This window comes from Myxine glutinosa, chromosome 5, assembly GCF_964187855.1.
Source record: "Myxine glutinosa chromosome 5, kmMyxGlut1.1, whole genome shotgun sequence".
NCBI lineage: Eukaryota > Metazoa > Chordata > Myxini > Myxiniformes > Myxinidae > Myxine > Myxine glutinosa.
The window spans coordinates 93,479,827-93,504,668 of NC_136265.1; the positions used below are offsets into that span (position 1 = coordinate 93,479,827).

The 24,842-nt window shown below is 46.3% G+C and overlaps 1 protein-coding gene across 1 annotated transcript in view; it reads right to left on the bottom strand.

Moving 5' to 3' along the window:
- Positions 1-24,842, bottom strand: part of LOC137427342 (uncharacterized) — a 147,928-nt gene that overhangs the window by 18,734 nt on the left and 104,352 nt on the right. The window contains exons 5-7 of the mRNA XM_068116781.2: positions 19,535-19,729; positions 8,494-8,604; positions 7,809-7,913 (exon numbers count right to left, since the gene is read on the bottom strand). Of these exons, the coding sequence (XP_067972882.2) occupies positions 7,809-7,913; positions 8,494-8,604; positions 19,535-19,729 (411 nt within the window). The remainder of the gene's footprint in view (positions 1-7,808; positions 7,914-8,493; positions 8,605-19,534; positions 19,730-24,842) is intronic.

Consider the following 24,842-nt stretch of genomic DNA (forward strand, 5'->3'; position numbering starts at 1 on the left):
ATTGCAGTTTCAACTTCTAGCAAGAATGAATAGTTTTCTGAATGTCCAAGTTTGTTCATCAATTTTACGAGTTCTGCGCTGCGGAATAGATGGTGCAGGGTCATTCCAAGCAGAACATACTTTGGAAGTTTCCACCGACCATGGGTAACAGCCCTGCATACGTCTTGCCCCAATGAATTAGCTAGTCGGTTTACCCTAACAGACTCGACATCTGCATTCCCTGAAAGAAGACACTTCAGAAAGTTCTCTAGAGTTTTGGGCAATATGTCTTGGGTTGGAAGGGACTGAACAGTGGGTGGCCAAGCCATTTGTTCTGAGCTTCAAATTTGTCAAGGATATCGTTTCGCAAATTTCTAGCCGTTTCTCTGGACCTATCAACAGAACGAAGTGTGTATGTTGCTTTGACAGCAGTGCCTACATCACACTTGAGATTATACACCAGGTAAGATTTGAAACGTCCATCATCACTGATGGGACAGAAACCTAATGTGTCTTTGTACAGGTCACATTTCTCTAATTTGTTTTTCAGATTTTCCCCCCTGTAACTTGGATTTGAATGGGGGAGTTTTAGCTAGTTCAGATACATATATGTTTCTCAAGTCGGACAACCTGAGCACATCTTTCTCCTTTACAACCTTTTCATTTATCAGTTCACATATTCTATTGAATGATTGTTCATGTGCTTTCTCAAGTGAAGCTTGTTGCTCAATGTGTCTAGGATTGCTACTTCTCCACTTCTCAGGTCTCTGCATGTACTGACATCGACAACTCCGATGGTACATGGTCTCACATGCAAAAAGGTCAAAACCGGATATGCGCAGAAGAAGTTTCGAGTCTTGTTTCTTTTCGGCCTCCCGAATAACTGCTTCACCACCTCCGCGTTCAAATTTTGTAGTTGGTTCAGTTGTCCAAGCGCCACGTACTTTTATAGCCTTTTTCCCAACCTTGTTACAGAAGACACAGTCTGGTTGAAATAAGACATCATCTTTTTCGGTAGATGATCTTCGTGACTCCCGTCTTTTCCCCAAGTCAAGAGATTCGTTTGGCTGTGGAACTAACCGGTTCAAGTTAGACGTGAAGCGTTGGTAACAGTCCCTGTGATACCCGTGGTAAATGGAGTAGGTTGATGGAATCTGCCTGCAGACATCTTCCATTCAATTCGGGGATTCGAAAGGTTGAAATAACCGTTTTTCACTGATTTGCAAAAGTCTTTTTAACCTGGCATCTGGATCTTTCGAATTCTTGAGAAATATAAAGTCTTGGCACTTGGAGTCTTTCATGTGAATGATACAAACGTTTTCTATCGATTATCTGGGTGCCTGACCATCTTCAGCTTTACCCTTCTTTGCCGAGCCTACATCTTCCGAGTCTGCATGGTCTTTCTGTTTTTTTTTTTTTTTTTTTTTTGTATACAAGGTCGAGGCTCGTGAAAGAGCGAACATTAATCACACAGAAAGACAAACCGACACATAAAACATATAACATAGGGAGCGGTAGACAAGATGGGGAGAGAGGGGGAAGGACACAAACACAACATTTGAGAGCAGGGACCAAGAGACATGGAGACATCGAGAGATCTGAGAGAGGGCGAGGGCTTTGGGGGGGGGGGGGGCGTGGGAAGGGGGCGGTGGGAGAGGTATAAAACATATGGACACTGCCAGGACTTCCAGGAAAGAAGTTGGAATTTCAAACAAGGTGGATCTGGGGTGAATTAGCGGGGGTAGAAAAGATCAAGGTTTTGGATGGGGGAAGATAAGAGATGGTGGTGAACAGCTGTTTTAAAGACCTGGAGGGAGGAGTGGGATTGAAGGGAGTGAGGGAGTTTGTTCCAGAGGCGGGAGAAAAGAGGAATGAAAGAGTGAAGGTGAGCAGAGAGCCGAGATTTCGGCAGTTTAACCATCAGAGGGTTGCTGGCAGATCTTGTGCGACCTGTAGGAATATTTGGGGGACAGAGCACAGAGAGAGCTGGGGGTGCAAGGCCGGAGAGGAGTCGGTAGAAGACAGAAAGACCACCTACCTGCCTGCGGTGAGTGAGTGAAAGGCCTTCAGAGATAGCTTCATCGCGGGAGATTCCAATAATTCTGAAAGCTTTGGTTTCAACAGCGTGAAGCCGAGCTAGGTGTGAGGCAGGAGCACCGGCCCATAGGGGAGAACAGTATTCCATTGAGCTGCGGATGAAAGCCTTGTATGTGGTGAGGAGCTCAGGTGTGCCGAGGAAGGACTTCGCACGACGGAGGATGCCCAGTCGGCGACTGGCTTTGGAGGCCAGCTTGGAAATGTGGTTTTCCCAAGAAAGATCATGGCAGATAGTGAGACCCAAAATCTTGAGCGACAGAACTTCTTGGAGAGGATTGTTGAGAAAGTAGATGGGAGGGTTGTCCAGTCGATCTTTTCGGAGAGACATAGTAAGAGTGTGAGATTTGTCAGGATTGAAAGACATGTTCCACTTGTTTGACCAGTCTGTGATTTTGTCCAGGTCTTCAGAGAGTGAGGAGGCAGCAGACTGCCGATCTGAGGGAAGAGGAATGGAGCGGCAGAGAGTGATTTCAGTTGATGAGATAGAGAGGTATTGATGAGATCCATCAGCAAAGAGATAGAGAGGATTTTCGAGAGAGTCAGAGAGATCATTGATGAAGACCAGAAAAAGCACGGGGCCCAGAACACTGCCTTGGGGAACTCCAGCCTGAACAGGAAGAGGAGATGAGAGAAACCCATTCAGGGCCACACGTTGACGACGACTAGAGAGGAAGTCCGCCAGCCATGCGTGGAGATTTCCATGGATACCAAAGGAGGAGAGTTTGGTGAGCAGAGCGGGGTGCCAGACGGTGTCGAAGGCACGTGATATGTCGAGGGAGACAGCTCTAATTTCCTGTTTGGCATTGAGGACCTCCATCCATTGTTGAGACAGCAGAAGCAGCATGTCCAGAGTAGAGTGACCTGGTCTGAAACCAAATTGATGATCAGAGATCAAGCCATTGGAGAAGAGGAAAGATTTCATATCCGAAGCAATGATGGATTCCATGACTTTGCTGATAATTGGGAGAAGGCTGATTGGTCTGTAGTTGCTAGGATCTGTTTTTGCACCTTTTTTGTGCAAAGCGGTGATGTTGGCTGATTTCCAAGCAGATGGCAGTTGACCTTGAGCAAAAGAGAGGGTGAAGAGAACAGAGAGAGGGTGAGATAGAGCAGCAGAGCAGGATTTTAGGACCCGTGGGCTGATGCCGTCGGGTCCAGTTGCAGAATCAGAGTCGAGGGTTGACAGAAACTTTTCCACCTTGTCAGGAGGAAAGGACACGGAGTCCAGGAGCAGCAGGGTACGACTGGGTATGGTGGGTACAGAGAGGGATGGGTTTGGGACACAAGATTTAGAGGCAAACACAGAGTTGAGGCATTCAGCTTTTTCACGTGCGGAGTCAGCTGTGTAGCCGTTTGAGGTAAGGGAGGGGATGGAGGGGGAACAAACACCAGAAACGGATTTGACCAGACGCCACCAGGATTTGGAAGAGGGAGACAGATAAGAGAGTTCGGTCTTGAGAACGGAGAGATATTGTTTCCTGGCTCTCCTGAGGGTGGACACACACTTGTTTCGGGCTTTGTGAAAGGAAATGAGATTTCCTTCCGTTGGATTTGCTTTCCAGGAGACGAAGGCAAGTTGTTTCTGGGCAACAGCCTCACCACAAGATTCCGTGTACCATGGACGGGAGGAAGGGTAAGACAACTGAAGACGAGATGGGATAAATCTGTGCATGAGAGAGAGCAATTTACTTTGGAAGAATTCCCAGGATGAGTTGATGTCAGAGGTGGTAGAAATGGGAGACCAGTCCAGATGATTGATGGCTGCTTGAAGACCGTGCCAGTTGGCCTGAGTGAAATGCCAGACTCGTCGACGCTGAGCAGGCTCCCTGAGGATGGTCAGAGAGATGTCCACTTTAACAAGGACATGATCAGATGATCCGATCGGAGCAGAAGAAGAGCAGCAGACATTTTCAGGGAAGTTAGTCATAACCAAGTCCAGAAGAGAAGATGTTCCGTTGACTGAGATCCGGGTCGGGAAATTGACAGATTGTGTCAGTCCCAGTGAGTCGCAGAAGTCCTTTGCTGAGGAGCCATGGCTGGTGAGAGAGGTACCCACACCCAGTCTTCAGACTTCCTCTTCCTCACAGGGCGCTCCATGCTGCCTGAAAGAAATAGGTACATTGCAGTTTGCCTTCATGCATTGTTTGGGCCATTTGGGCCATCCTCTAAATTCAAACGACCGCCAACCAGTCAATACTTGGAATCTTTCGAAGCTGTTTTTTCCATAAACTGTCTTGATATATGTACTATTAAAAAGGCATCATAAAACATTCCTTTACCAATTTCTTGCCTACCTCAGGCCATTTTTAACTTTCAAGGTCATGGATTTTGGGCAACCCCCAAATTACGTCATAGTTTGACCTCTGGTGACATCATTAGTGACCTCATTTGCATATAACACATATAATTGTAAAGAGTGTCCCAGGACAAACATTTTGAGGTGTCATATGCAACCATAGGATGACTAGGTAAAAAGTTATGGCCATTTGAATTTCGCCTACCCCTAATTTTTGGAAATCACCGAAACAGGGGGGTAACATCAAAATATGCGTGGGCGGTACCTTGGGAATGAGTTTATTTTTCTGTTAACATGGTTTTTCCTAACCCCTAAGGTGGGGGGTACATGGACATACCCGGGAAGTTAAGTTGTGGGGGGGGGGGGGGGGGGGGGTGCATGTAAACCCTACTCAGCCCACGGACTATGTCCTTCTCTTCATCGCTCCGACCAACCTGCGGAGCATATCCCGAGATGACGTTCACCAAGCGCTTTCCAATCATCATCTTCACCATCATCAACCGATCACTCACTCTCGTCACACTCACCACACTGTCTATAAACTCCTCAGAAAACAGGACACCAACACCATTCACACCCTCCGGGCACGCTTGCCACACAAACTTGTATTTCTGTCCCTGCCTACCCTTCACCATTCTCACACCACTTCCCTTCCATCTCGTTGGTTTTGGATGGGGGAAGATAAGAGATGGTGGTGAACAGCTGTTTTAAAGACCTGGAGGGTGGAGTGGGATTGAAGAGAGTGAGGGAGTTTGTTCCAAAGGCGGGAGTAAAGAGGAATGAAGGAGTGAAGGTGAGCAGAGAGTCTTGATTTTGGCAGTTTAACCTTAAGAGGGTTGCAGGCAGATCTTGTGCGACCTGCAGGAATATTTGGGGGACAGCGCCCAGAGAGAGCTGGGGGGGCAAGGCCAGAGATGAGTCGGTAGAAGACGGAAAGACCACCAACCTGCCTGCGGTGAGTGAGTGAAAGGCCCTTGGAGTTAGCTTCATCGCGGGAGATTCCAATGATTCTGAACGCTTTGGTTTCAACAGCGTGAATACGAGCTAGGTGTGAGGCAAGAGCACCAGCCCAGAGGGGAGAGCAGTATTCCATTGAGCTGCGGATGAAAGCCTTGTATGTGGCGAGAAGCTCAGGTGTGCCAAGGAAGGACTTCACACGACGGAAGATGCCCAGTCGGCGACTGGCTTTGGAGGCCAGATTTGAAATGTGGTTTCCCCAGGAAAGATCATGGCAGATAGTGAGACCCAAAAGCTTGAGTGACAGAACTTCCTGGAGAGGATTTTTCAGAAAGTGGATGGGAGGGTTGTCCAGTCGGTCTTTTCGGAGAGACATCGTAAGAGTGTGAGATTTGTCAGGATTGAAAGACATGTTCCACTTGTATGCCCAGTCTGTGATTTTGTCCAGGTCTGCAGAGAGTGAGGAGGCGTGGGATCGAACGTGGGAATTGACAATGGGATCGTTGAACGTTACAACAGCGTAATCTGGCGGGCAGTTTCCATGCGACTCAAGTCACGTGATCTTTCGGTCAGCCAGTGGGAAATAGTGCTGCCTGACGCGTTACATTCTATCCGGTATTTATTGTGCACTGTTACTAACATAACCCCACATGAACGAACGTTCTACTTTCGTCGTCAGAGTTTTAGTGGACACTTGTTACCGACCTGGTTGTCAGAACCAGGACCGGTATTGCTACGTCGATCCATACGTCAAAGCAAATATGAGCCGCTCATGGATGAAGTGAATCTTCTAGGCGAATGAGGAGTACGCGCATGTTTGCTTCGCCGATGGTCGCGAGACCACCATGTCAGTTCGTCATCTAGCGCCACGTGGGGAGGTCGTGGATAGAATTTGGGAACCTGAGTCGCAGGTAAAGTCACCTGAAGGGATTTCCGAGAGGAGTGCGGTACCGATCAAGGGTTTGCCAGAGATAGTATCCTTGCCGCCCACTCTGCAAAATCTTCAGACAATCGAGGAGATGCCACAAGAGGAGGTAGCTTGATTGTATTACCTCGCTTAATGTACATAATCTGTTTGTGTTAATATACTCTTGTTGTATTTGTATTCGTTTCTTAGATCCTGCTTGATTTAAGTTTAATGAAGCCTGATATTGATCAAAAGGCTTTTCCATCATTCATTGCATTGATAACGATGACGTCATTGGTGCCGTAATTATGACATCATAATTAGATAGGGGCAACGATCAGTCTGATCAGTTTTAAATTTATTGAGCATGATCTATGCAACAATTAGATTGGAGGATATAAATTTATGATGTCATTGCTCACGTGGTCTGGCAGCCATATTGGATCCAACAAAAAACAAGTACAAAAAGTTTTAATTAAAACAAAAGCCGCGTCGATGTTACACAATGCCTAGATGCAGCTGTGCCTATAACGTCGATGTTATAGGCACAGGACATTCCTATTGATTCGATTACTTGATGTTATTTTTGTGCAAAGTGAAAATATATCTCGGCAATTTCCCGTGTGTGGCGACGAATTTTTAATATATCTTGGCATTTTCCCGTCTGTTATTTCAGGCGGTGTATGACTGACCATGCCGCGATTTAAAAAAAATATATCTCGGCAATTTCCCGTGTGTGGCGACACGTGAACGAAGCTATGCTCCTCTCTCCACATTATTGTGACGACGTATAAATTAAATATTTCATCGTGACGATTGTCATCAAATGGACGAATTTTTAATATATCTCGGCATTTTCCCGTCTGTTATTTCAGGCGGTGTATGACTGACCATGCCGCGATTTAAAATATATATATATATCTCGGCATTTTCCCGTCTGTTATTTCGGGCGGTGTATGACTGAGCATGCCGCGATTTAAAAAAAAAAAATCTCAATGGACTTGAAGTTACAGGCCTTTGAGAATTCATTTCGTTCTATAAAGGGCAACTTTCATCGGATTTTCTTCCAGTTTTTTTTCAACCGAGTCTAAAACTATGTTAGCGACTGTGAAAAATGAAATGATATATCGAATTTGATTTGAAATAAAACTGTGTGAGAGAGGAAGACACCATGGGCCTACAAAACAGGCCTCAAAGCTATGCGAGTTAATAAAATGGTGGATATTTGTTTATATGAACCTCTCCCAGAATGGGTGGAGCTATGGTTCCCAGAATGGGTGGAGCTTTGAGGTTTTGTCTTCTTGCAAGAACAACAAGAAGAAGAACAAGAGGAGGAACAAGAACAACAACAGCAGATGGTACTCTATGAGCAGCGTCTGCGACGTGGCTAAAAAAAAACCTTAAAAAAACAGAACAGTTGCCTCGCACCAAGTTGGCTGTTGGTAAGTATTTTATAAATACCATCTAGTTTGTTAAAACAATTAAATAACAACGTCATGTTTTGTTTTTTTCTTCACACCAGAGTTCATCATCAAACTGTTCAAATCAAAATGTATAGACATTGACAGAAACCTTCATGGGGATGGTTCTTGAGGAAAGGAGCTTCGGCATCAATGGGTTCGCGTCGGTCCAATTGAACATCAATGTCGTGCTCAGTTTTCACTTCCACAAATAATGCTGAAAAAAGTAAGATTTATTCAATGCAGGCACTCTTGTGTCACATGCAGAGCTGTTGCAAAAAGATAAATATTGCATCAAAATCATTAAAATCATGACAAAAAAATTAAAATAATCAAAATCTCCATCAAAACATTAAAATCTTCCTTGAAGAGAGAAAATAAAAAATTTCCATCATGCATAACAACACTATCATGTGTTGTCTTTGTGCCAAGTATGAACAAAATCGGTCCACACATCTCCGAGATATGGTTGTGGACGGACGGACGAGACCTAATCCATAAACCCCCATATTGGACAAAGTCCATTGGGGTCTATAATAACAGGTGTCAAATGAAAACCTCAGAATTGATGATTGCACAAATAGAGGATAATAGGATACAACAAGGTATATTAATTATTGTTGGCTGAAATATTTTATTTAATAATGAAGGGGATAATAGATGTTTGAGAAATTGATTTACCATGTGGTTATTTCTTAAAGCAATTAAAACATAACATCGTGTTTTTTTTTTCTAAACACCAGAGTTCATCATCAAACTGCTCAAATCAAAATGTATAGACATTCATTGACAGAAACCTTCATGGGGATGGTTCTTGAGGAAAGAAGCTTCAGCATCATTTGGTTCGGGTCGATCCAGGTGAACATCAATGTCGTGCTCAGTTTTCACTTCCGCTTTCACAAATAAATCTGGAAAAGTAACTTTTATCAAATGCAGGCAGTTTTGTGTCACATGCATAGCTGTTTTCATACTCTTAAAATAGATAAAAAATATATTGCATTAAAATCAATAGAAATCATTAAAAAAAATTTTTTTACGTTAAATCTTTCTTGGAGAGAAAATAAAACATTTCCCTCAGGAATGGCATCATGTGAAAACATTATGATATCAAAGCATTATGTTCTGTATAAACTGCCTCGATGTTATGAGATGCTTCTGACCTGACCACATCTTCAGTGGAATTTCACCACCACCCAAAACCACCCACAACCATCCATTACAAATCACGTGCCTTCGATACGGTCTGGCACCCCGCTCTGCTCACCAAACGCTCCTCCTTTGGTATCCATGGAAATCTCCACGCATGGCTGGCGAACTTCCTCTCTAGTCGTAGTCAACGTGTGGCCTGAATGGGTTTCTCTCATCTCCTCTTCCTGTTCAGGCTGGAGTTCCCCAAGGCAGTGTTCTGGGCCCTGTGCTTTTTCTGGTCTTCATCCATGATCTCCGAAAAGACCGACTGGACAACCCTCCCATCTACTTTCTGAATAATCCTCTCCAAGAAGCTCTGTCACTCAAGCTTTTGGGTCTCACTATCTGCCATGATCTTTCCTGGGAAAACCACATTTCAAATCTGGCCTCCAAAGCCAGTCGCCGACTGGGCATCCTCCGTCGTGCGAAGTCCTTCCAGGCACACCTGAGCTCCTCACCACATACAAGGCTTTCATCCGCAGCTCAATGGAGTACTGCTCTCCCCTCTGGGCTGGTGCTCCTGCCTCACACCTAGCTCGTCTTCACGCTGTTGAAACCAAAGCGTTCAGAATCATTGGAATCTCCCGCGATGACGCTATCTCCGAGGGCCTTTCACTTACTCACCGCAAGCAGGTTGTGGTCTTTCCGTCTTCGACCGACTCCTCTCCGACCTTGCTCCCCCAGCTCTCTCTGGGCTCTGTCCCCCAAATATTCCTACAGGTTGCACAAGATCTGCCTGCAACCCTCTTATGGTTACACTGCCAAAATCAAGACTCTCTGCTCACCTTCACTCCTTCATTCCTCTTTTCTCCCGCCTCTGGAACAAACTCCCTCACTCTCTTCAATCCCACTCCTCCCTCCAGGTCTTTTAAACGGCTGTTCACCACCATCTCTTATCTTCCCCAATCCAAAACCTTGATCTTTTCTACCGCCGCTAATTTCACCCCAAATCCACTTTTTTGAGGTGACTTTTGACTTCTTTCCTGGAAGTCCTTGGTGTCCTTGCGTTTTATACCTATCCTGCCTCCCCCCAGGCCCTCTCCCTCCCACACATCTCCCGATGTCCCTGCTCTCAAATGTTGTGTTTGTGTGCTTCCTCCCCTTCTCTCCCCATCTTGTCGACCGCTCCCCTTTTTATATACTTTGTTTGCTTGTTTGTTGGATAAATGTTAGCTCTTTCACGAGCCTCGTCTCTGTATACAAAAACCAACAAAAAAACAACAACAACAACATGCATTTTCAGGCAATTTTCCCTGCCAGAGCAGGAGTTGGCCTTGCGGTCCCCATGACAATCTTCTCCATTTTGCCCTTTTAGTAAGGGCATTTTATGAGATATTTCACAAATCTGTTAACTAAATTGTTACCAAAAAATTTCTTCACCAATATGTTTGTAAAGGTGTGTAATAAGTAATAACATGTGTTAAAATGTTGAAGTTCAACTCCCGTGGGAAACCCAGGAAAAAAACTGTTGAATTCGGGTACCGAAAAATTTTTTTGGAGAATTTTTATTTTTTTTAATCGGCCCTTGAGGGGGCATTATACCATTGAAGGCAAAAAAAACCCATTTTTTTACAAATATACAAATGCATCAATTAAAATGTTTGTTTCCTAGTATTGTATATACTAGGGCGTGCCCGTACGTGGGTGCAAAAAAACATGCGTGCAAACAACAACAACAAAAAAAAAACTTTGAAACCACGTGGCAGTAACGACCACAGAACCCCCCCCCCCTCTATTTCCATGAAATGGTTTGGTCCATTCGCAAAGCCAAAGCGAACGGCTTGCGAGTACGGTAGAACCCCCCCCCCCCCCCTCTATTTACATGAAATGGTTTGGTCCATTCGAAAGCCAAAGCGAACGGCTTGCGAGTACGGTGACCATACCTTGGGAACCACTTGTCCGATTAATTTCAAACCTTGAAAAGGCACATCCTCGGGTCCCCAGCAATATACCTGGCAAGTTTAAAGTATATCGGACCCGTGGTTGTCGAGAAACAGCGGTCACAGACAAACACACACACACACACACACACACACACACACACACAGACACACACACAGAGATTACTGGAATTATAGATAGATGTACCAAGTTTGAACGTAAATGGACTTGTCATAGAGAAGATATAAGCTCCCCATTACACTGAACACAGTAAAAACAACACTGAATCACAGTAATGCACTTTTTGATAAAATGTCTTGATTGAAAATATGCAAAACTATATATGTACATGTTCCTTGATATATGAACATTACATTGGTATACATTACATAGCATTATATTATGCATGGTTACCATGGTAACCAGATGCATACAAATGATGAATTACCACTTTACAGCTTATATCTTCTCTATGACAAGTCCATTTACGTTCAAACTTGGTACATATATACAATACTAGGAAACAAACATTTTAATTGATGCATTTGTATATTTGTAAAAAAAATGGGTTTTTTTTGCCTTCAATGGTATAATGCCCCCTTAAGTAACTTATGAGGGGTCAAATAAGGGTTTTTCATGATTCTGAGTTGATTGTTAACATTTATATTTTCACTTTTACATTTACACACAAAGTAGCTTTTATTTCACATACATATATAATACTCAAGAGTTATTTCTCATTCACAATGTCAGAAGTTTCAACAGTCATTGTCTATGTCTTCTTCAGACTCAACAACATCATGACTGCAGTTTCTGCATGTAATGCCATTACAGACTCCACAGGCCGAGATGCACGTGACCCCATTCTTCTTGCAGCTGCATCGCCGGTTGCTGCAATCTCCATGACAATTACAGCTCGTGAACTGCAATAGCTCCTCAGGAGCCGTGGGGTCCAGTGTTGGAACTGGCTCATTCCCATGCACACCTATTGTCCATCCATAGTCACTGGGGTTCAGAGACATGCTCTGTAGAAGGATCCAGTCCCAGGTCTGCAGGTAGGCACGGAGTGAATGTTGTGCAGCTGCACCCTCTGTTGGAGGTAGAGTCTCTGGTTTGATCACTCCTGCCACTGCCTTCCTTGAGAACATGTTGTACCGAATTTCACCCAATGTAGTATCTCGTCCATGGTAAATGTACTTGAAAATCGCAGTACCAGCCTGAATCACTGTTTCCTTGGTGGCTTCTGTGTCAAGGAACATCTGAAGGCTTGCAGGAACAAGTGTCAGCTGACTATCGATGTCAGTCATACTGTGTGTGGTGGGGTATGACGACTTTGGACCTAAATCAATCAAGGCAATATCATTGGATATGAACTTGAGTGCCGTCTTTATGATCCGAGTCTTCTCATCTCCATGGTCAAGATTAGCATGATGCTCTCGCAGAATATTGTCGGTGCCATCTTTGAGACAGAGTACATCTGCCCTTCTTTCCTGTGTTGTGAAATACAAGGTGTCTTCGTATTTCTCTAGAAGTTTTATCTTTAGCCAATGCTTTGAATAAGAAAGGCTCTTCTCTGGTGACTGATCAAACTCCTGCAGCTTTTCATGGACTTGGTCCATGTTCATTACCCCATGCTCTAATTCTGAGTCTAACCATTCGCAGAATTCAATAAAAACTGCCTCTCGCTCCTCATCAATACTCCTCTGTCCTCTCTTCCTTTTTCCTTCCTCATCAGTCTTGGACAAACTGTCACCTCTCGCAAACATAAGTTTGCATCGCAAATGGTAGTGTTTCTTCTGCTACCAAGTCGTTGATCCCTTCCAGGCGTCCAGTGACTTCAGTGCCCCAGTCATCCCCGCGACTCCGTGCTGTCTTCAGCAAGCTTGCCTTCAGTGTATCTGCAGTCAAATTATCTGGCACTCTGTATTTCTTTCTAGCTTGTGCTGGATTATTTTTGTAGAGCTGGGCTGGTTGGTTGCAAAGAATGCATACATCCTTATACAGGAGGTCAACTGACTGTGATCTTCTAGAACTGCAGCCAGTTGATGAACTGAACTCACAAGTAGTGCGTCTTCTCTTCAACTTTGATGACTCTTTCTCTGCCTTTGATGCTTGAGCTGACTTCTTGGTGGTTGCAACAAAGTTGTTGTACAGATCATTTTTACACTTCTGGTGGTACCTCAGTTTTCCTTCCTTTTGAGCCTCCTTCATACGTTCCACAACAGTAACATTTTCGACAGTTTCTGCTTGTTTCAATAAAGTTGAGTATCCCTTTGGAGTTGCCTGTATGAGCCTTTCAGCTGGTGTATCCGAGCGTGCACAGATGAAGCAATTGAGCACAGGTGGAGTAACGTCTTCATCCATATTGCTAGACTCCATGTCCTGCAAAGTAGAAAATGAGATATATTTAGAAATTATTTTTCCACAAAGGAGTGTCTGTGGTGAAATATAAATGTTAACAATCAACTCAGAATCATGAAAAACCCTTATTTGACCCCTCATAAGTTACTTAAGGGCCGATTAAAAAAAATAAAAATTCTCGAAAATAATTTTTCGGTACCCGAATTCAACAGCTTTTTTTCTGGGTTTCCCACGGGAGTTTCCCACGGGAGACCTTCAACATTTTAACACATGTTATTACACACCTTTACAAACATATTGGTGAAGAAATTTTTTGGTAACAATTTAGTTAACAGATTTTCATATGTTTCCCTTACTAACTTGTTCATCTTCTCCTTCAGTCCATCCATACTTTCTGCAATCAACACCAGATCATCTGCATACAACAACTCCCACGGTAAACCCTCCTTTACGTTCTGAGCCAGCACCTCCATCACAGCTACGAATAGTAGTCGACTTCGTACCGACCCCTGATGCACTCCCACCTTCACCTCAAACTCACCACTGTTCCCGTCCTTTGTCCTTACAGCTGTGCGTGCTCTTTTGTACATTGCCATCACTACTCTGATCAACCATTCCTACACACCTAACTTCCTCAAAGCCCATGTCAATACTTCGCGTGGAACCCTATCGAATGCTTTCTCCAGATCAACAAACCCAAGAAACAACTTCTTCCTCTTCTCCATGTACTTCTCCTGCAACTGCCTCACAATAAAGAGCGCATCTGTCGTTCCTCTTCCTGGCATAAATACAAACTGCATTTCGTCCATCTTCACCTTCTTCCTTATGCTCCTCTCCAAAACCCTTTCCAATACCTTCATTCCATGCTCCAATAACTTTATCGCTCGGTACGAGCCACACTCCAGAGGGTCACCTTTCCCCTTGTATAGAGGGACGAGGGTACTCAGTTCCCAATCCACTGGAATGCGGCCTTCTTTCACCACCAGATTACAGATCTCTGTCATTCTCTTCACACCCCAACTTCCAACTTCCTGCTGCTGCTTCCTGCCCCAACAACCCAACATCACAACCAACAAAACAGAGAAGGTAAGAAAAATGGAGATAAGGGAAAATAGAGAAGGTTTTCTCCACTAAACTGCATTTATTCTCAAATTACAAACAATTGTGATCCAACATGTGAATGGTTGATTTTTTATTTTTTTTTGTCTCGAAAGAACCCTCATGGAAAAGAAAATGGCAGAGTGTGGCAGGTTAACATATTGACAAATGCAGACAATGGAATGAATAGGCCAAAGCCATGACATGTGAACATATTGTTACGGTTCGCGGTTAAGGATGGTATGTTTGCCGAGCGGAGGCACCGCGACCTAACAGTTTCCCCGATTCACCCAAACGTTGGCCGTATCGCGCCACAGATATTCAATGTGGAAAACTCTAAAGCGACCGAATGCAAAGAGGAAGAAGAAGACGTACAGAAGAGCAACGGGATTTATTATTTACACACACAAGCAAAAGGAGCAGTCACGGTTATTTACAGGGGACAGGAAAAAGCAGGTGACACAGTGAAAATTACTAGCTTACCTAACAGGCTTAACTTATTCCCAGGGACAAGACAAAAGACAGACTACGACCACACTTACACGGGGAATGATGATGATAGGGATGGCAGGTGGATGGCTGGCGGGATAGGGAGGTCCAACTGGTCCTGCAGCACGATCGGCTCGTTGGGCAGCCGCCGTTCCTTCGCGGCCCTGCTCCAAACTGCCGTCCAGGCCCCAAGCGGCTGTCGAGTGTTGTTGCTGCTGTGGACGCTGCTGCTGGCGAGCAAGGCGACGAATAGCAGGCTTTGTGCTTCCCTGGATGATCTCCTTTCTCTCTCTTGGACCTGAATCGCTGCTGGATGATCTCTTCTCTTTCTCGGACCTCACAACCCAGCTCTCCTCTGACGACCCAGCTCTTTGCTTTGCACCTCACCACGCAGCTCAGCCCTGGTCACTCTTGCGCGCGCGCTTTTATAGCGCCTCCAGCGATTAAGCCGCCGGCCTTTAGGACACGCCCATCGGTGTGCTCACCTCGGCCATGGTTGGTCGCGCGACCCTCTGGCTCCGCCCTTGATGACGATGGGCGGGCATGCCTTTCTTCCCTGACCCTGCCTCGTGGCCAATGGCGGCAATTGTAGTTGGCAATGTGAATGGCAATTGACGAAAGGGGAAATGGAGGTTTTGGGAATGGGAATGAAGGATGAAGGGAATCTATCTTTTTCACTTGGTGCAATGGAGTGTCATTCTAATGGAAGACAAGGCCTTACCCTAAAACACATAATAAATATATAAGCTACTGAACAAGGGTTTTATAGTGTCCTTCAATGGATGCTTTATGGAATTAACTACCGGAACGCCCTTTGACCTTTACACAACACTGGAGGCAGGAGGGGCCAGACTAAAACAATAATAATAATAAAGCACACAATAAAAAAAATACAATCCTCATATCCGCAACAATATGATAAGGAGAGTGTCAATATCATAGTAAACATATGATCAGGAGAGATAAGGAGAGTGAACATATGATAAGAGAAAGGATCAAAAGAGTGAGAAAGTGGAGCAAAGCTCAGGAGTGGCTTGGAAAAATCACGTGTTGATGACGAATTGTATTGAAGGATTGGACTGGCAAGATACCTGAGTGATTCACACACGTCATTGAGATACCTTGTCTGAGTTCAAATCTCGACTCATCGATATTATAAGGCTACGGTGATTCTGTCTGTCTGTCTGTCTGTCTGTCTGTCCGGGGGTGTGACTTACTCCGTTTACAGAGTAGCTCCACCCATTCTTGGAGAGGCTTCATGCAAACAAATATCCACCATTTTATTAACTCGAATAGCTTTGAGGCCTGTTTAGTTAGGCCCGTTCTGTCTTTCTCTCTCACACAGGTTTATTTCACCTCTAATTCCACATATCATTTCATTTTTAACAGTCGCTAACATAGTTTTAGACTCGTTTGAAAAAAACGGGAGGAGAATCCCATGAAAGTTTCCGTTTATAGAACGAAATGAATTCTCAAAGGCCTGTAACATAAAGCCCATTCATTGAGTCACCCTCACGATTTTACCTCGAATTCACCATCTGATTTAATTTTTATCGATGGTTTTGGACTCAGTGTCAGAAATAATTGAGAACATTCACGCACACATGGGAAATTAGCGAGAGATATTTCTTCATTTTTTATTATTATTTATGTGCGCATACACTTTAAATAGGTTTATTTGAAATCTTTAACTTTCACAATGTAATTTACTTGCCATTTGTCATTTGATGATGATGAGACACTTCCTCTTGAGGATCGTGACAATTCATGCGTTGCGTGGAAACTTCCATTTCCAAAATGAACGAGACGATCGATGAAGAACGCAGACTTGAACAGGATGCAGCAAGAAAACGAATGAGACGGTTGAACGAGTCCGTCGACGAACGTCAATGCAAACTTGAACATGATGGAGCAAGAAAAAGAACTAGACGGGAGAAAAACGAGAGAAACGAGACGGGAAAAAGCCGATTGGAGAGGAGAGTGAGGAGCGATTGGAGAGGCGAGTGAGGAGCGATTGGAGAGGCGAGTGAGGAGCGATTGGAGAGGCCAGTGAGGAGCGATTGGAGAGGCGAGTGAGGACCGATTGGAGTGGCGAGTGAGGAGCGATTGGAGAGGCGAGTGAGGAGCGATTGGAGAGGCGAGTGAGGAGCGATTGGAGAGGCGAGAGGAGGTATTGGAGAGGCGAGAGGAGGTATTGGAGAGGAGTGTGAAGAGGTATTGGAGAGGCATGTGAGGAGGTATTGGAGAGGAGTGTGAGGAGGTATTGCAGAGGAGTGTGAGGAGGTATTGGAGAGGAGTGTGAGGAGGTATTGGAGAGGCATGTGAGGAGGTATTGGAGAGGAGTGTGAGGAGGTATTGGAGAGGCGAGTGAGGAGCGATTGGAGAGGCGAGTGAGGAGCGATTGGAGAGGCGAGTGAGGAGCGATTGGAGAGGCGAATGAGGAGCGATTGGAGAGGCGAGTGAGGAGCGATTGGAGAGGCGAGAGGAGGTATTGGAGAGGCGAGAGGAGGTATTGGAGAGAAGTGTGAGGAGGTATTGGAGAGGAGTGTGAAGAGGTATTGGAGAGGCATGTGAGGAGGTATTGGAGAGGAGTGTGAGGAGGTATTGGAGAGGAGTGTGAGGAGGTATTGGAGAGGAGTGTGAGGAGGTATTGCAGAGGAGTGTGAGGAGGTATTGGAGAGGAGTGTGAGGAGGTATTGGAGAGGCATGTGAGGAGGTATTGGAGAGGAGTGTGAGGAGGTATTGGAGAGGCATGTGAGGAGGTATTGGAGAGGAGTGTGAGGAGGTATTGGAGAGGAGTGTGAGGAGGTATTGGAGAGGAGTGTGAAGAGGTATTGGAGAGGCGTGTGAGGAGGTATTGGAGAGGAGTGTGAGGAGGTATTGGAGAGGAGTGTGAGGAGGTATTGGAGAGGAGTGTGAGGAGGTATTGGAGAGGAGTGTGAGGAGGTATTGGAGAGGAGTGTGAGGAGGTATTGGAGAGGAGTGTGAGGAGGTATTGGAGGAGTGTGAAGAGATATTGGAGAGGAGTGTGAGGAGGTGTTGGAGAGGAGTGTGAGGAGGTGTTGGAGAGGAGCGAGGAGTTGGAGAGTGAGGGCCGATTGGAGAGGAGAGTGAGGGCCGATTGGAGAGGAGAGTGAGGAGAGATTGGAGAGGCGAGTGAGGCGCGATTGGAGAAGAGAGTGAGGAGCGATTGGAGAGAAGAGTGAGGAGCGATTGGAGAGGAGTGAGATGCGATTGGAGAGGCGAGTGAGGCACGATTGGAGAGGCGAGTGAGGAGCGATTGGAGAGGAGAGTGAGGCGCGATTGGAGAGGCGCGATTGGAGAGGGGAGTGAGGCGCGATTGGAGAGGAGAGTGAGGGGCGATTGGAAAGGCAAGTGAGGAGCGATTGAAGAGGAGAGTAAGGCGTGATTGGAGAGGCGAGTGAGGCGCGATTGGAGGAGAGTATGAGGAATTGGAGAGGAGTGTGAGGGATTGGAGGAGTGTGAGGGAATGGAGAGGAGTGTGAGGGGTTGGAGAGGCGTGTGAGGGGTTGGAGAGGAGTGTGAGGGGTTGGACAGGAGTGTGAGGGGTTGCAGAGGAGTGTGAGGGGTTGGAGAGGAGCGTGAGGGATTGGAGAGGAGCGTGAGGGATTGGAGAGGAGTGTGAGGGATTGGAGAGGAGTGTGAGGGATTGGGGAGGTGTGTGAGGGATTGGAGAGGTGTGTGAGGGATTTGAGAGGAGTGAGGAGGTATTGGAGAGGAGTGTGAGGAGCTATTGGAGAGGAGTGTGAGGAGGTATTGGAGAGGAGTGTGAGGGATTGGAGAGGAGCGAGGAGTTGGAGAGGGGCTATCGGTTGGAGAGTGAGGACCGATTGGAGAGGAGAGTGAGGCGGGATTGGAGGGGAGTGTGAGGGATTGGAGAGGAGTGTGAGGGATTGGAGAGGAGTGTGAGGGATTGGAGAGGAGTGTGAGGAAGTATTGGAGAGGAGTGTGAGGAGGTATTGGAGGGCAGTGTGAGGAGGCGTGGGATTGGAGAGGCATGAGGGTGGAGGGAGGAGAGTGTCAGGTGGAGAGGAGTGAGGGGTCACATATTATGTGAAATAAATAAATTGTGTTCATTACACCATTTCTGGATCTGATGAATTGCCAGTTACCATTTTGTAAAATTTAATGTGTAGCATCTAAATCAAGATGTCCAAATGTCACACACGTCCATGCCCGTGGGATTCCCACGGGTGACCCCACTAGTGTATAATAAGCTGCAATCCTTTATCGCATGCATTGAATTCATCAATGTTTGCACCAACCCACCATCCCACAGTCTTCAAGAAATCTGTTCATCACAATCTCAGATCACCCTCCATCCAACCATGATCTTTTTCACCTCAAAGTGAACCCATTGCAAAGCATTCCCTTTTTCCAGGTCATTGTGATCTCCCCCAACCTCTCACCTCACCTCTTTTCACCTTACCTCTTTCACAACTTTTCTCTTCCTCTTTCACATCTTTTCTCTTCCTCTTTCACATCTTTTCTCTTCCTCTTTCCCATCTTTTCTCTTCCTCTTTCACCTCTTTTGGTTTGTTCGTTGATTGGTTTCCTCATCCACACTTTCCCCTTCCTCTTCTTCCTTCAACTTCTGTGCCGCTTATTCACCCCCATGTATCCTTCTCTCCCCTCCCCTTCATCTGACGCTCACTTATACTCTGTTGTTGTTTCCTCTTTCCATTTTATTCCCTTCCATTCTGCTCTCAAATCTTTCAGGAGCCTCTATCAAGTAAACAAAAAATATCGCACTAAACAAACGCAGATCTCATCAGAAGTGATGTCAATCACACGACTCACCATTCGGCTGATCGCGTTGCTCTTCCTCCAGACCAAAGGAGTTCACATCCTCGATTTTTATCTGCAGAATCACGGGAAATCCTTCCGGCTCCTCAACCTTCATTCCACACACGAGCACAGTCGGCTGTTCCGATCCCGGCTGCACATGACAGGAATCCTTCTCACAGCCAACTTGAGCGTACATGGTGGGTGAACCTTCAGAGAAGAGGGAAACATACCACTCTTCCTGATGTTTACGCCACTCTGAGTACCTTGATCTGACAAAGTGCCAATATGTGAAGTACCTCTGTACTTGAGGCCTTATCTTCTCTTCAAATCAGTAACAGTAATTTAAACTTTCACCACACACGAGCGCACACCCTTTTACTCCCCATGAAACAAAATTGCATGTCTTAAGACAATACTGCAATTGTATTACACTTGCGTGACTCGGCGCGCTCCGCGCGCCTCACCACACGTCGTTTCAGAGGGGGAGACATCTTTGACCATTTTGGTGTCTTTTGGGTCTTCATGGTGTTTTGGGTCTTCAGGGCCATTTGGGTCTTTTGGATCCTCTGGGCCTTTAAGGGTAATTTGGGTCTTTGAGGTGTTTTGCGTATTCGGGGTGTTTTGGGTATTTGGGTTTTCGGGGTCTTTTGGGTCTTTGGGGGTCTGAAGGGTCTTGGGGGAATTAAAGGGTCGTCAAAGGTCTGAAGGTTCTCAGCAGTCTTCACGCAATTAAGAGGGTTAATTAAGAGGGTGGTAATTTTTTTTGAAGAAGAAGACGACGTTTTCGTCCATATAAACATAGTGACATACATAACCATGTATGTTTGCTCTATTATAATAACATGTTGATGTGAGTGCCAATTTGGCCACATATAAAACATTCAAAAGTTTAGATATTTATGTTAAATCTGGGCCTGTTCAGCAATTTTAGGATGTCGACATTCTCTGGTGAGAAGGCCTTACACAAAAGCACAGAGGTTGTGCATGAAGGAGTATTTGGGCTCGGATGTAATCCATGCCACAGGTATGCTGATATGCAGACAGTTTCCCCACATCAATAACTTTCAGGTCATAAATAAAAAACCACTTTTCATAAAATCAGATGGAACAACAACATTCCTCTGGAACACATCCATGGGAATTCAGTTCATGTTCTACACTCTGGCAAGTAGAACTGAATCACCTGTATTAAAGATTTAAAGGAAGAGCATTTGTATCATTGGATAGTTTGAACACTGCAGGGAAGTGAAGTTTCTTTGCAAATTCAATGAGCGTATTTGCACAGGAAAGGGCAAGAAGAATCGCCAAATCCCAAAATTCAAAATGTGAGGGGGAAAAAGTTGCCAGGCGGTACTTTCAGAGAGAGGGAGAGAGAGGGAGAGAGAGAGGGAGAGAGAGAGAGAGAGGGGAAGAGAGAGAGCAGGAGAGAGAGACGGGGAGAGAGACGGGGAGAGAGACGGGGAGAGAGACGGGGAGAGAGACGGGGAGAGAGACGGGGAGAGAGACGGGGAGAGAGACGGGGAGAGAGACGGGGAGAGAGACGGGGAGAGAGACGGGGAGAGAGACGGGGAGAGAGACGGGGAGAGAGACGGGGAGAGAGACGGGGAGAGAGACGGGGAGAGAGACGGGGAGAGAGACGGGGAGAGAGACGGGGAGAGAGACGGGGAGAGAGACGGGGAGAGAGACGGGGAGAGAGACGGGGAGAGAGACGGGGAGAGAGACGGGGGGAGAGACGGGGGGAGAGACGGGGGGAGAGACGGGGCGAGAGACGGGGCGAGAGACGGGGAGAGAGACGGGGAGAGAGACGGGGAGAGAGACGGGGAGAGAGACGGGGAGAGAGACGGGGAGAGAGACGGGGAGAGAGACGGGGGGAGAGACGGGGAGAGAGACGGGGAGAGAGACGGGGAGAGAGACGGGGAGAGAGACGGGGGGAGAGACGGGGAGAGAGACGGGGAGAGAGACGGGGAGAGATTTGTCAGGATTGAAGGACAAATTTCATGTGCATTTGACCAGCTTGTGATTTATTTTTTTTCATTTAATTTATTAAACACAATCTCCCTTTAATTTATTAAACCATAAATCCGTACTGGCTTTGTTACATAAATTACGAAGTGGTTCTGCATCTCTTCCATAAGCAGTCTCCAACACCTTCCCTCTCGTGTGGAAAGGTCAAGTTTCTCCAATGTTTCCAATTAGCTCCATATCAACAATAACAAGAAAGAACAATCGGAGATTGCAGACAGTCACCAGGACGTGTTTTTAGTGGTTTTTAAGGCTTTTGTGTAAAAACAAATATGGCGGCCGAATCACGTGACCGATTACATCTTTTTTTTTTCTCCACCAATTTAACCCAAGATGATGCCCAACAACTTTCATCTTGATTGGATGAAGTTTTGTACTTTTCGAATGATGACATCATAATGGAGGCACCGATGACATCAACATATTGTTACGGATCTCAGAGACGGCACTCCCCTTAGCAAGGGGGGGTTAATCCCCTTGGCCTGTTAAGCTAGCCGTCTCTCGTCCTGGTACTTATAACGCTCCTTTGCGGGGTGAAATTGGTCAGGGTTATTGGTCAAGGTGTTCTCCCGAATACCTTTACCAATCCCTCCGCAAAGCAGGGAGACAAGTACCGCTCGAACCACTGACAAGATGGTATTTGCCGAGCGGTTTAGCAATCCGCGATTCGAGCCGTTAGCAAGAGACTAACCCGACTCCGAACGTTGGCCGAATCGTGCCACAGGTACTCAATGGGAAGAAGGGACTAAAGCGATCGGGGGAGAATGAAACCAAAAGGGTAAGAAATAACAGACATTTATTAATTATGTACAAAACCAAAACCAAAGAAGAAGAAACAAAAGTAACATACAGGACGAAGAAGAAGAAGATACACAGGGCAGCCTTAAACAGTCTTATATTATACCCCAGGACAAACAAACAGACTCACATGACAGGGAATGGCAGGCAGGAATGACTGGAAGAGGGAGAAGGTCCAGGAGTGACAGCAGGGCTGGAAGGTTCGGGCAGAGGCACAGCATTGAGGTCCGCTCCAGGTCCACGCTCCGGGCTGGAAGTGAACAGCCAGCGGCAGCTTCTGGTCTCATATCTCACACGGGTGGACACTCACTCATCTGCCGGATCACGTCTTCTCCCTCAACTGTTCTGGTACCTTCTCACCTAACTCATGAAGCAGTCCCTCGCAGCCGCTTTTATTGTATGTGTCGGAATCAAGACGCCGGCTCCGATGACACGCCTACCGGTTGGCTCACCGCGGCGCTGGTTGGCCAGCAAAGGGCTCGCTGACTCCACCCCTGCTGACGAGCCGACGTGCCACACCTTGGTCTTGTGGCCCTGCCCCCTTCTTCCTCGGCTTGACCGCATGGCTTCTGGCGGCGTGGTGCCAGTAAAACAGCCCCATGCAAACGGCGGCGAACGCTGCCCTACTGATACTTTGAAGAGCGGGTGAGACGATTGGGGAAATTGAAAGGGGCTTATCTTATTTGATTAATGCAATGCAGATTCAGCTATTGGGAACAGATCCTTTCCTGAAACACACAATAATGAAATAACTACAGAGAGGTCCTATGGTTCGCTACGTGTTGTACATGGACTAACTAGGGTGCGATCTTTAACAAAGCCAATTGATGGGGATATTTACAGGGGACCATTTATAAGGGAAACATTTACTAAAATTTACTAGTGAAGGTTCTAAAAACCCTAACACAGCACCCGTCCTTTCCTCTAGGGCCGTCCCGGCCCGAAATAACTTTACTTAATGTAACACTCAGATGTCGTAGCCCTCTACTATTAACCTTGCCTTGAGTGCGACAGTTTTAAAACAATTAAATATGTCCCCCTGCCGCGTTGCATCCTACTTAACAGACTCACACTCACAGGATAACCGAATTGCGGAATGGTTCGCAAACTATACATAAAGCCGGTGGGGAGCATTATTTACAAAACACTAATTTGTATTTACACTGCAAACCCAGGACCTGTCATTTTGAGAGACAAAATATCTTTTGAAAAGAGGAAGGAGCATGCACTGCACTGCACCGATACACCATACTCAAATGCCCGGGGATGCACAATTGATATTGCAGTGCACCCCCGAGCACAAGAACATCACAAAGCACCAAAGCACCAATCAGCACCAAAGCACCATCCAGTGCTCATTTCACACATTTCAATAAAAAAAACACAAACTGTTGACCTGGTTGTCAGCTCCTGCTTCCCCAGCTCTGCTGGTCCGATGTTTCTTGTTGTTATTCTTGGTCTTGTGGCTTGCTGCCTATTTGAAAATAATAAAAAGGCACACAACGCGTCCATTTTTATTTTTGGCCACCAGGGGCCAACTTAGGGTGGTCCACCTGTATGGCAAAAAGGGCCACCTCTCCGTGGTCCGCAAGCAAGCTTTGCTCTGGCCATCATGGCCGGTCCCAGCAGAGGGGCCAGGCCCCAACACGTGGGGTCCATCGGTGTGGTGCTTGGCCACAAAACTGTGTGCTCCATAAAGTGGTGCTCGGCCGCAAGTCGTGCGGTCCATGGGGTGGTGTACCGGTCCAGGCAGGCTGTGCAGCGGCGGCTCGGGCACACAGGTGCGGCTACCTGCGCACTCCCCGCCCCCCCCCCCCCCCCGGACCCAAAATAACAAGCCGTGAGTGGGGAAGGAAAGACCACAGCAAGCATTGGAGCAAGGTCACAAGGGTACACATTAATACAAGGCAATGCAAGGCGAGGTGCGCATGGGAGTGAGCGGAGAAAGCTCGTCCCTACCGTATGTCACCCCCCCCCACCACCCCCCAACCCCCCCCCCATCACCTACCCTACCCTTGCCCTTACCCCGTATTTACAAAACTCTACACATTTACAATTTCGTCGCTATCGTCTCGTCTTCCCCATATCTCCCCAAATACCAAATTGGTTACCAATCCCTCTCATCCAAATTTGCCATCAATCCCTCATAAGGAGGAAGAGATGGAATAAACAAGCACAATGTCACCCCCACGTCATGATGCGTCTCACCATTCCAAACATTTCAAAAATCACATGGTGTGGAGTCTTGTCACCTCGGTGAGTGGATGTAGATGGTGCGAAGAGAATTCAATCCTAACTATACTTCTAAATGACTTTAAAACCTTTACTCTACCCGGGGTCTTTCCCTGCCAAACCATTGGCCATCTTACACTATGCGGTTCTAAAAACCAATTCCCACTGACCATCTGTGGTGCTCACCAATTTGGGGTCTCACTCCCCCGATTCTCCTCCCTGTGCCTTTGCACAATTTCAGGGCTGGGTCGTGTGGCTCACCAGCAGG